We start from the raw sequence: 13,084 nt of genomic DNA, 5'->3' as shown, positions 1-13,084 counted from the left end.
ATGCACTAGACTGCAAAGTCGGTTTGAACTGCAAGGTCAGCAGTTCAAACTCACTAGACGCTCCTTAGAAACCCTATACAAGGTCGCTATGGGTCGGGACCTACTCAGCAGCACGTAACAACAACAACAACATATATAAATGTTTTGTTGTTGTTGTTAGGTACCATCAAGTCAGTACCGACTCATAGCGACACAACAGAACGAACACTACGTGGTCCTGCGCCAACCTCACCATCGTTGCTATGTTTGAGCCCATTGCTGCTGCCACTGTGCCAATCCATGTCATTGGGCGTCTTCTTCTCTTTCACCAACTGTATACCAAACATGATACCCATCTCCAGGGACTGGTCCCTGTAATAATATGTCCAAAGTATGAAAGACAAAGTCTGGCCATCCTGGCTTCCAAGGAGCATTTTGGATGTACTTCTTCCAACACAGATTGGTTTGTTCTTTTGGCAGTCCATCGTACTTTCAATATTTTCCTTTAACACCATAACTCAAATGCATCAATTCTTTTACGGTTTTCCTTATTCACTGTCCAAATTTTGCATGCATTTGAGGTTATTGAAAATACCATGGCTTGGGTCAGGCGCACCTCAGTCCTCAAATTGACATCTTTGCTCAACACTTTAAAGAGGTCTTGTGCAGCAGATTTGTCCAATGCAGTATGTTGTTTGATTTCTTGGCTGCTGCTTTCATGAGTGTTGATGGTTTATCCAAGAAAAATGAAGTAATTGACAACTTCAGTCTTTTCTCCGTTGATAAGAGTGTTGTTTATTAGTCCAGTGGTGAGGATTTTTGTTTTCTTTATATTGAGATGTAATCCATACCGAAGGCTGTGCTCTTTGATCATCAGTAAGTATTTTAAGTCCTCTTTCAACAAGCAAGGTTGTATCATCTGTATATCGCAGGTTGTTAATGAGCCTCCCTCCAATCCTGAACCCACGTTTTTCTTCCTATAACCTAGCTTCTCAGATTATTTGCTCAGCATACAGATTAAGTGTGGTGAAAGAATACAACTCGGGCACACCGCTTCCCTAATTTTAAACCATTCGATGTTCCTTGTTCTGTTCAAACAACTGCCTCTTGGTCTATGAACAAGCATCTCATGAGCTCAATTAAGTGTTCTAGAATACTCATTCTCCAGAATGTTGCCCATAGCTTGTCAGGATCCACACAACTGACAGCTTTGCCGAGTCAACAAAGCACGGGTAAACATCTTTCTGGTATTCTCTGCTTCCAGTGAAGATCCATCTGACTCCAAGAACGAGATCCCTTGTTCTGAATCCGGCTTGAATCTTTGAAAGTTCTCTGTCAATGTACAGTTACAGCCATTTTTATATTATCTTTAGCAAAAATTTACTTGCAGGCAATATGAACGATATTGTCTGATGATTTTCTACATTCATCATCATCATCATAAAAATCATGTTAAGCTCTGTCTTGAAGAACAATGCTGTCTATGATAGGATAATATCCAAATGCCTTCAAGGACGTAGAACGAGGGATATCATTGCCGACATCAGATGGATCTTGGCTGAAAGCAGAGAATACTAGACAGATGTTTACCTGTGCTTTATTGACTACGCAAAGGCTTTCGATTGTGTGATCATGATAAGCTATGGACAACATTGTGAAGTATGAGTCTCCAGGAACACTTAACTTGCAGTGAGCCTTGAGGGGACGTGCTGCGGCCCATTCAATTCAGGCAGAGAGACCAGCTTAGCAGGTTTGGGCTCTTGGGATTTCAAAGAGATCATTTTTGTAGACTTTTTTTTGAAGGACAAAAGGCAATCTAGAAGAATTATTAGGAAGACTTTTTAAACAAATTGAAAACTTCCAGGAAATTTGTACCGAGGAATTTTTTCTGTCATGACAATGCACCTCCTCCTTTGAAGTAAGCAAGGGCTGCCTTTGAGAACTTCATGGGGATGCCGTACCAGATTCACCCTATACTCCTGGCCTTCCCCTTCAGACTTCGTTTTATTCCCAGGACTCAAAGAACACGATCTGCATCCCTCCTTCAAGGGTGTCAAAGCTGCCGTTCGGTGTGAGGTGAATGGAAGCACGCAGTGGTTTTCAGGGACGGGTTAGGGTTAGGGAGATGGAAACACCGCCTTCAGAGTGTGTATTTCTAGATGGGGGGGGTAAGTTGAGAAGCAGTCACCTCCCATTTTGATATATTTGTACAGTAACTTTGACCTTACCCTCATACACATTGTTACCTTAGCACACACACATGCAGAGACCTCAGGTGGCATATCTGAGACCAGAAGCTGGTATCTCTGGTACTTGCATCGATGACATTTTGTTGTGCATTTTTCAAGGTTGAGTGGCATTAGGGAATGCATTGTGCGGTTGGACTTTACCCAGCTTGTCGGCATTAGGCATAAGCTGGCCTGGGAGAGCCCGGCTCCATGTCTGTGGAAATGCTGAGGTGGCCTGTTTGCAGAGCCCCAGCAGGCACTTGGCTGGAAGCCACGCGTCTCGAGTCCCTGGTGATGGGTTCTGCCAAGTCCCTCAGATTGATGGCTTCAGAGCCGCGTTCGCCCTTTCCGATGTGAATGTCTAGCCCGTGGTGTAGACTGTGTTTCAGTTTTCAAGGTTCTCCTCCATTATATTTTGCTAGACTCGAGCATCCACCTGAAACTTGAGAGTTAAATTAGTAATCGTACACAGGGTAAATAAATAATAACCAGCTTCCACCCCTTCCAAGCATGCTGCCGGCCCCGGTGTCCTCAGGGGCCACTGGCTGCAGGGACGGGGTGAAGGAACTTGCGGTGGGGCCAGCAGGGTGACAGGATCCTGATGTTGTTTTGTACCCTTGAACATGGGTTTAGCTGATCTAAGGCAACTGGAAACCAAACCCAGCCCATCAAATCCGGTAGATTCCGACTCAGCAACCTTTCAGGACAGACTACACCTGCCCCATACGGTTTCCAACACTGTCATCTTTATGGAAGAAGATTTCCACAGTATTTTCTTGTGGAGTGATTGGTGGGTCTGAGCTACTGACCTTCAGGTTTGCAGCCCAACAACTCCTAACGTCCTGGGCCACCAGGACATCTTAGATCAAAGGCAGAGTTAGCGTTTGCATTGCAAACGTGTGCAGAGCAGGCTGAGCCTCGGTGTTTCCAAGGTGAGAGCCTTCCAGATCACTCCAGCTCTGTCTTCTGAATATCCATTAACCTGACATTGGACATTGACCAAAAAGCATACATGAGGGGGCTTGGAAAAGTTTGGGGCAAAGTCCCATTATCTGTCATTGCATTTGTCCACACACTTTTTGAAGCCCCCTCACATGCGGCCCGTTGATTAGGGCTTTGATTCCGAGTAACGGGTTGTAGTAAGGAGAGCAGAGTCCTCGAGGAAGCATCAGCGCTGAAGAAGCCAGGCAGACGTGAAGACATGCTCTGTGGGCACCAGACACATCAGAGCTAGGAGGGACGCCCGGCATGCAGGCTGGCAGCCCACGTGTGCAGAGCGGGGCTGAGCCTCGGGGTTTCCAAGGCTAAGGCATTCCAGATCACCAGGTCTGTCTTCTGAGACACCTCTGGCTGGGTTTGAACCAACTTTTCTGCAAGTCATCGAGTGATAACTCTGCATCGCTTTGGTGGTTGTTGGTGTGCGCTGTCGAGTCTGTTCCGAGGCTGTAAATCTTTACAGGAGCAGAAGTCTCACCTTTCTTCCGAGGAGTCGCTGGTGGGTTTGAACTGATGACCTTGTAGTTAGCTGTCCAGTGCTTATCCTACAGCGCCACCAGTTGTTAAGAGCATGCTGTTGCTGAAGACCAGGTGCATCAGAGGTCAGGAATTCAGGTAGCTGACCTGTCGCGTAAAAGGAAGTGAGGTGCTCAAAGTCATTACCTGGGTTTTGAGAGTCAGGCAGCAGGTGAGTCTGAGCCAAGGCCCCGGTGAGCAGTGTGGGGCCACAGATCTCCCTCTGAGGCCCGGCCCCTCCCCTATAGACGCCTTTCTCAGATGGGAAGTCTCAGGCTCCAGGTCTGTGGCTACATGGCTTCCTGCAGACGTCCAGTCCCATCGTGCATGCTGTTGCCACAGCAGACCGAGGCCAGTCCCCTCCCCGGCCAGTAGCACAGGCCACACTGTGGACTCAGCTGGTGGGTATTTGAAAGTCCAGAGAGGCGCTCTCCATCCCGGGCCTCAGCGGCACAGCCCAGGTACTGGACTGGAGGTGGTTGCCATGGGAATGTTGTCAGACTGCCTCAGTAAATGGAATTTCATAGCCCACAGCAGACATGACTAGGAAGACAGCTGTTCAGTGATCACCTCTGTGGACCCAGTGGGGGACTGAACAAGGGGGGGCTGCGGGTGCTTGTGTCTGGGACTTCTGTCATGGTGGGCCTGTGACTGGAATTGGCCTCAGCTGCAGATGCCTGGCTGAGGTACTCGGAACAGGTGGGAAATCCATCTCCCCTGTAGGACAGAAGATGACTCCTTCCTAGGGTTTCTGAGGCTGTCCGTGTATGGAAGCAGACTGTCCCATCGTTATCCTGTGGGGCAGCTGGTGGGTTCAACAATCAGGGCTCCTAAAGTCCCACAGAAGAAGGTGCCACAGCTGAATGAGAAACACAAGTAGTGAACGTTTAGCAGAGACAGCTGAATTTTCCCTCTTGTGAGGGTGTTCCAAGAAGTTTGTGGATAAATGGAATCAGAAGCTCATGGAATGGAAGGGAATGGGAAGACCCCACATATTCATTAGGATAGTTTCATCTGGAAGTAGCAGAAATGCCCACTGGGAGGGCGTGTATCAGGCTTTTCTTCTGAGGCACTTCAGGGTGGGTTCGAACCACCGTTTCAGCCAGTAGTGGAACGCCTAGCTGTGTGTGCACCAGAGATTGATTTTAAACAAAGCATAGTGAAAACCACCCCACCTACCTGGTTCATGAGGGCCGGGTTTGTGGTCCCCTCGAAGGCGTCTGACTCGCGGCTTACAGCTTTACTCCATGAGACGTCCAGTGACTGTTTTGTTTTGTTTTCAGTAGATTACCAGACCTTTCTTCTGAGGGTCCTCTGATTAGATTTGAACAGCCACCCATTTACCCCACCCAGGGGCTCTCTGGGCATGGGACAGGAGGGTGCTCTGTGGACCCAGGTCTGTAGTGTGAACTTTCCCTTCAGTAGAAGAGATGGAAGTTGGGGAGGGGTTCCTGGGCTCCTAAGCACGCGCTCTGAGTAATCTGCACACCAGAAAACATAGAAAACGTCATGGCCGACTGAGTTGGAATGAGAAAAAGCCAGGAAGAACAGTTTGATAGAGCATTTTACAAAGTCCTGGGAAATAATGAGTCTGTGGTTACCAAGGATACAGCCGTGGTCCTCCCGTGACTACCGAGCTACAGGGGAGTGGATTACGGTTTAGCTAAACAGCTGAAAATGAAGCTGCAGCCGTAGATACTTCAGTACAGCAGGTAAGCGGTGAATCACTTGGCAGTGATAACTGTACGTCTTGGTGCCGAGTGGTGTTGGTTCTGACTCACAGTGGTTCTGTGGTCAACAGAGGGAAACACTCCTCGGTCAGTCCTGCACCGTCCCTACAATTGTTATGTTTGAGCCCACCGCTGCTGCCACTGTGTCAGCCCACCTCACCGAGGGTCTTCCTCGTTTTCACTGACCCTCTACTTTCCCAAAGGAGCTCTGGTAGCATAGTGGTTACAAGTCGGGCTGCTAACCTCAAGGTCAGCAGTTCGAAACTACCAGCGATTCTGCAGGAGAAAGATGTGGTTTTCTGCTCCCGTAAAGATTTACAGCCTCAGAAAACGTGCGCAGGGTCGTTAAGAGTCAGAACCGACTTCATGGCACATAACCACCACCACCGCCACTTCCCCAAGCATGATGTGTCCTCCAGGGACTGGTCCCTCCTGACAATGTGTCCAAAGTCCGAGAGACGAAGTGTTGCATCCTGGCTTCTGAGGAGCACTGTGGTCGTTAGTGTTAAAAGTGTCCGGTCCCAGTGTCCAGTCTAGAGCCAGGCGGCGAGTGTTGCTCCCTCGCATCACGTGCTGACTGAGGCATCTAGGGACCATTTGTCGTGTGCTAGGAGCCATTTGCTCGTGTCAGCATGCTAACTACGTCAGCACATTTACTCTCCCCGATGCCACATCGACCCTACAGGACCAGGAGAACACTGTCCCTTTCCGAGGCTGTCAGTCTTTTCGGGAGCAGCCTCTACCTTCTGTGAAGCACCAGCTTTGAGTGAACACCCAGTGCTTAACCCATGGCACCACCAGTGCTCCTTCCTGTAGGTTCTGATATTAATCCTGTTTTACTGTAACTGAAGCAGCATCTTAGACTCCTGGTGTGGCCACTATAGGATCTGCACTGGACTGCTAACCACAAGGTCAGTGGTTCAGACCCATCAGCCGCTCCTCAGAAACCCTAGGCAGGGTGCTATGAGTCAGAACCAACTCTATGGCACTTAACAACAACAGCAAGGAAGTATCTAAGATGCCTTGATAGCACAGTCGGTTAAACATTGGGCTGTTATCATCAAGGTTGGCAGTTCAAACCCAGCAGCCACTCGGGGGGAGAACAGTGAGGCTGTCTGCCCCTGTAAAGATTTCCAGCCTGGCAGACTCTGCCCAGCCCTAAGGCCGCTCTGGGCAGCAATCTCCTGGCCACTATGTCTCAGAAGTCATCGTGCGTGGTGATCCTCGTCTGGGAGGTCTCAGCCTTGAAGAGCCTGTGGAGCAGAGTTCTCCTTAGCACACACGGGGGCGCCGTGAGCCAGAGTTGAATCAATGACAGGTCACAGCAACAGATGGGTGACACTGAATTCCTTGAGAAGGTCTTTCCCTTGTGCTCTGTAGACTAGACAAAGCTGGTAAATCGTTTGTTCTGAAAACTACTATTAGTTAGCCATCCCTTCTTATTCTTGGGTCTGACTTCTCTATCTCCCTGAGGTCTGAGGAACTTAGAACCAACACAGTTATTCAGAACTGAGACTCTGGATGGATTTACCAGTGGATTCATGAAAATGTTTTTGAGGGACTACGTATGAGAGCTTTATGAAGGCTGCTTGGATATCATGTGCAAAAACGTCATGACTGAATCGCCAGTAGAGCCCAGGAAGCTTGCAGTCCGTTGTGTTTGACCATGCTAAAAACTGTTAGCGTGTGAACAGACAGGTCAACGGTCCTTCTGGGGACAGGTCTAAATTATAGTCAGCAAAGGGTTGGGGACAGAATCCCTGAGCTCGGAACCAAAGTGCAGGCTGTGTGGCCTCAGTTTCCCCATTTCCAGGCCAGGAGAAGACGTTTGCTTGGTGAGCTGGGAGACGAATGTGAGCACTTTCTGTGTGTTAACCTGCAGTAAGAGGCAGGGTGCGAGTACCAGCTGCAGTATTGTTGTCAGGTACAAATTGCTCCTGGTTTGTGGGCATTTGTTTGGGGTACAGACAATCTGTGCTTTTATCATGGCCACTTCTGTAGAATCGACACAGAAGCGGCAGCCCCTCACTAGTGAAAGCCAGACCTTCTGCCTTTTCTCTGCTTAGAGACCACGAGCAGCCTCTTCCCTCATGGGCTGGCCCTCGGCAGTGGGCACGCTGTCCCATGCCCCCGGAGGTACCTGCACCGGGGGTATCAGCAGCGTGTCCAGGAGCAGGCTGCCACAGGAGGATGAATTGGTGCTGATGGTGCAATAAAGCCTGTGGAAGGGGCACAACTGCCTGTTCTGTCCTTCCTCGTTAGTCCACTGCAGACAGGGGAGCACCTCGAGTCGTGTCCTGGGATGAGACATTGCGTCATGTGTCCTGGGAAGCCCTCGTGTCATGTGTGTGTTTTTGACCCTTGCAGGAGACATGAATGGGAGAAACACGGAACCTGTGCCGCCCAGCTGGAGGTCCTCAGCTCCGAGAAGAAGTACTTCGGCAAAAGCCTAGAGCTCTATCAACAGATGGACCTCAACAAGTAGGTTGTGTGGCGTGTGCCCTGCTGCCTCCCGCAGACAGGCCAAGATGGTGCGGGGGAGAAACATCAGGGCACTGAGGAAGAGGGGTCTTGCCCAAGAAAGCATTTGTAGGGCCCTTTCCTCACTGCTCCGGGTCAGGAGCCCCCCTAGACCCACCCCCTGCCATCAGTCCATTTCGACTCTTAGCGGCCCTACAGAACTGTCCCCACAAAGTAGATCCTACAGGAGCAGAAAGCCACAGTGTTCTGCATAGCCATTGGTGGGTTTGAACCACTGACCTTGTGGTGAGCAGTCTAGTGCTGAGTGCAGTGCACCACAAGGGCACCTTTGAGCATGCCCAGCAGACTGGACAGCTGACCACCTCTCTCGGTAAACCAGTCGCCCTGAGGACTGTGTTTTCTCTTGAGGTTTTCCAGGAATAGGACACCAGATCTTTCTTCCTGGGCATCTCAGGTAGACCTGAACCTCCAACTTTTTGGCTATAACTGAGTGCATTAGCTATCAGCATTACCCCGGTCTCCACCTCTCTGAGCGCTAATTTACAACCAAACATCAAGTCACCTTCGGACAGTGACAATTCAGAAAAGGCTTTCCTTTCTGAAGCAGAAATGCTGACAAGCATGCTGCCTATAGCGAATGTCTCCAGAGACTGCAGATCTGACAGTCTTTTGATCTCTGTGTGATGCTTCCAGAGAAAGCAGTTAAGTGGGGTGCAGCCTGGCGCCTGGAAATTACCCGAACCAGCGTGCACTTGTCCTCTTCCCCCTCAGCGCGCCGTGAGGTTAACAGCGGGTTTCACAGACTCCATGCCCATAAAAAAAACCCTGCTTTGTATTTGCTGTGTGGTAATGAGCAAACATCAGATGAGCTATGAGGTGACATTAAAGACATCCATCGTTCATGAAAAAAGCAAAAGGTCATTAAAAAGAAAAGAAAAAACAAAAATGGGTGTCGGAAGAGACTTTGAAACTTGCTCCTGAGTGTAGAGAAGCTAACAAGACTGGAGGAAATGAGCCAGTGAGAGTGGAACAGAGGATTTCATAGGACAGCTCGACGAGTAAGCATGGTGCAAGTCAAAGAACATGATTACAAAACCCTACAAAATTTATGTCAAAATGGGAAGCTAGCAGTTCTCGACATTGAGGTTCGTATACATCTGAAGGCAGTGTTTCCATCTCTCTTTGTGGCACTGTAGGATCAGCACTGGACTGCAGACCGCAAGGTCGGTGGTTCAAACCCACTAGCTGCTCCTTGGAAGCCTTATACAGGGTCACTGTGAGTCGGCAGCAACTTGACTGCACTTCCCAGCAGCAGGAAGCCTTCCCTAAGGAATCCTGTGCTCTTTAGTTTGGTGGTTATGTGCTGTGTCATTGGAACCACCTCACAGTGACCCTGTACAGGGTTTCTGAGGCTGTAAATCTTTACGGGAGCAGAAAGCCTTATTTTTCTCCTACAGAACAGCTGGTAGTTTCAAACTGCTGACCTTAAGGTTCGCAGCCCGATTCATAACCATTACGCTACCAGAGCTCCCAATGAGAACTTTAGTTTAGATCTCATTAAAAGAGCAGTCTGGGCAGCCTCCAGGGACTCAAATCTGTTTCTTTTCAATCTGTTTTGAGTTTGGGGAAGAAAAAGAAGCCTGAAGGGGTAAGATCAGGGTTCTCGGATGGATGGGGTTGGGTTTCTCAATGACATTTTCCTAGGACAGTGATGCTGCCTTCCAAGGATACCCAGCTGCATGGTCCAGATGGAACAAATTTCTCAGCAACTTCTTGTCTTACAAATACAGCTTCCCGTTGTCTTAAGGCTTTTTCCCAGTAAGCCCCCATGTTCGTCCTATAAGATGAACCCTGTAATGATCCCCAAACAGTCTCCTTAGCCCTCTGAGCTGACCTCTCTACCTAGAATTTGAGGACCCAACACATCCCCTCAAAAGCCACAGCTGTGATTGTGCCTTGTTTATAAAGTCACCGTAACGAGACTAAAGCTAAGTCTGCAGCCATCCACTGATCTCAGAGCGGGTTAAACACACTTTGTTTGGAATAAATCCCCATGAGTATGCTCTGGAACCCTAATCTCAATACTTTCTGACTTATCCTGGTATTATGAAATGTACAAAGGACTGAACTTAGAAAATCCAAAGGGAAGAACATACTGTGCAATTTTCAAGCTGAAAGAACTAAAAAAAAAAAAGGAATCAGGCCTTGATTTGTGATACTGAATGATGCAGAAAGCTTCAAAAGAAGGTGGAAGGAGTCCACAGTCCCTGCACCAAATACAGTTGATGTTCCACCGTTTCAAGAGGTAGCATAGGATCCAGATCCAATGGTACTGAAGGAAGATGTCCGAGTATACTAAAGGCATTGGCAAAAAGCAGGGCTCCAGGAATGGGCACATTAACAACTGAGATGTTTCAACACATTGATGTAGCACTGGAGGCACTCACTCATCTATGCCAAGGAATTTGCAAGACAGCTACCTGGTCACTGATTGGAAGAGATCCATGTTTGTGCCCATTCCAGACAGGTAACCCAACAGAATATAGAAATTATCAAACAATTTCATTAACATCCCATGTAAGTAATGTTTTGCTCAAGATAACTACAAAATGCTGGCAGCGGTACATCAACAGGAAGCCGCCTGAAATTCAAGCCACATTTTCAGAAGAGGACGTGGAATTAGGGATGTCAGATAGATCTTAGGTGAAAACAGAGAATCTCAGAAAGATTGTATACCTGTGCTTTGCTGACTACGCAAAGGCCTCCGATTGGGTATGTGATGACAAGCTATGGACAACATTGTGAAGAATGGAAATTCTAGAACACTTAAGTGTGCTCATGAGAAATCTGTACATAGACCAAGAGGCAGTCATTCGAACAGAACAAGGGGACACTGAATGTTTTAAGATCAAGAAAAATGTGCCAAGGTAGTACCCTTTCACCTTACATACTTAATCTGTATGCTGAGCAAATAACTTGAGAAGTTGAACTATATGAAGGAAAATCGTGGCATCAGGATTAGAAGGAGACATGTTAACAACCTGATCTATGCAGATGATGCAACTTTGCTTGTGTGTGGCTGTGAGAGTGTGTGTGTTTGTGTCTGAGAAAGTGAGTGTGAGAGACCGTGAGTATGTGTGTGTTTGGGTAAAGTTGCTGAGATTCACAGGTACAAATAGGGACCTTGGTAAACGTGTACCGCATCATGGACACCTAATTATTGGTAATACACACTACCTTTAGTGTCGTAGCACAGACGTGCGTATGTGTGTGTTTGGGTAAAGTTATTGAGGTTCATAAAATACAAATGGGGATGCTTGGTAAACGTGTACCACATCATGGACACCTAATTATTGGTAATACACATTACCTCTAGTGCTGTAACACATACGCTTATATGTAATGTCTCAGTCCCTGCCCCCCCAGACAAAGATCAGATTTACAAAGATGCTGATGATGAAAGACAACAATAATGAAAACTAAAATGGTAAAACACGAGGTATCTAATTTATGATGGATTCATGGGAACAGAACTTTCGTTAAGTCGGGGACTACCTTTTGATCGATTGATCAATTGATTTTAAGGAATTTCTCATGGGATTATGGGAGTTGGCATGTCCAAAATCCATAGGGCAGACTGGGCTGGAAGCTCCAGCAGAATATATGAAGGGGAGAAAAGTTTGTGGAAAAACGGAATGAAAAGATGATGGAATTTTTTTTAATTTTTAAATTTTAAATTTAAAAAAAATTTTAAATTTCAAACTTTTTTAAAAACTTTTTTTTATCATGACTTGGGTGAAGGTTTACAGATGAGATCATCAGCTCGACATTCAAAAAACCCCACACCTGGTTTCATCTCAGTGATTGCAGTCCCCTCCCTGCAACACCAATCCATCCCACTTCCTTCCTGGGTCTCCCCATTTACATCTTCGATTTCACAAGCGAACAAGGAAAAAGTATTTGATGTACACTTACAAGACAAAAAGATATCTATTCAGTTAAATGTCCAGGGCCCATTCTGCCGGCCAGCCTCCTGCCCGCAGGCACACAGCCACCGTCTCTGCTGCCTCTGCTTTTCTAGCTGGAATCTCACCATCAGCTCTTGCTCTTCCTTCTTGGTGGTCCTGGATCCTCTGTTCCCGCAATGAAAGATCACCTGCTCCCTCCTTTTAGTTACATATATTATATTATACAATTACAGTTGTGACGATCACGGTTAATCTTGCCCACAATTATTCACAACTGAATCATAAAATCCTATCGCTGTTGTGTCCCCCACCCCCTTTTCGCCAGATCTGTCTGGAAAGAGGGAAACTATTCAGAGGGGATTCTACCTTCTCCCCCTGCCCTCCCGTCCCACGCTGCAACTAAGTGTTCCCATGAAAGCTCCCACAAACGTTTTGGAGCCCTGTTATCTTTTCATTCCATTTTCTACAAACTTTTTGAAGCCCCCTCACATAGTTTGAGGCTACCTCCTCAGTACAGAAGCCTGATTTTGCTCTTTAGACCTTCAGCTTTCTGATGAGATCCATCCACATTATGGGGGGCTGTCTCCTTAGAGTCAACAGATTTAAAGGTTGTTCAGAAGTGCTGTCGAGTTGGTAGCGACCCTGTATGACACTTCCGAGAGGCAGCTGGAGGGTTTGAACCATCAACCTTGTGGCTCAAACCCACTTTGCGGTCCAGTGCCACACCAGGACTCTAATTTAAAAGGTAATCCCATTTAAATGCCTTCACAGCAACATGGAAATCCGTGTTTGACCAAGCGGCTGGGTACCACAACCAGGCCAGGCTGACAGATAACGTAAATCCTGAAAGCACTGCACATGGTTGTAAAGTGCCGTCGCGTCAGTTCCAACTCATAGCGACCTTGTATGGGGTTTCCGAGGAGCGGCTGGTGAGTTTGAACCACCGACCTTGTGGTTAGCAGTCTGGTGTTTATCTTACAGGGCCACATTAGGCCTCCACACCACATTGGTGTTGGGAATGTTTAATGCGAGAGTGTTTCACACTGTACCCCATCATGAAGTAAAGGCTTGGGGGCCACACAGCACATTAACAACAACAACAGTCCTAGATTGTCTCCTGAGCATTAGGACCCCAAGTGTGAGGAAATACTTCAAGGCTACATGTACAAGGGGCTTCAGAACCTTT

General features: G+C 47.6%; 1 protein-coding gene across 1 annotated transcript in view; it reads left to right on the top strand.

Annotated features, from left to right (window-relative positions):
• RNASET2 (ribonuclease T2) overlaps positions 1-13,084 on the top strand; it is a 31,282-nt gene that overhangs the window by 14,817 nt on the left and 3,381 nt on the right. The window contains exon 7 of the mRNA XM_006871189.1: positions 7,817-7,930. Coding sequence (XP_006871251.1) covers positions 7,817-7,930 — 114 coding nt within the window. The remainder of the gene's footprint in view (positions 1-7,816; positions 7,931-13,084) is intronic.

This window comes from Chrysochloris asiatica, unplaced genomic scaffold (assembly GCF_000296735.1).
Source record: "Chrysochloris asiatica unplaced genomic scaffold, ChrAsi1.0 scaffold00162, whole genome shotgun sequence".
Classification (NCBI taxonomy): Eukaryota; Metazoa; Chordata; class Mammalia; order Afrosoricida; family Chrysochloridae; genus Chrysochloris; species Chrysochloris asiatica.
Note: the sequence above shows the minus strand (reverse complement) of the source record. Positions and strands in the feature narration are given on the sequence as shown.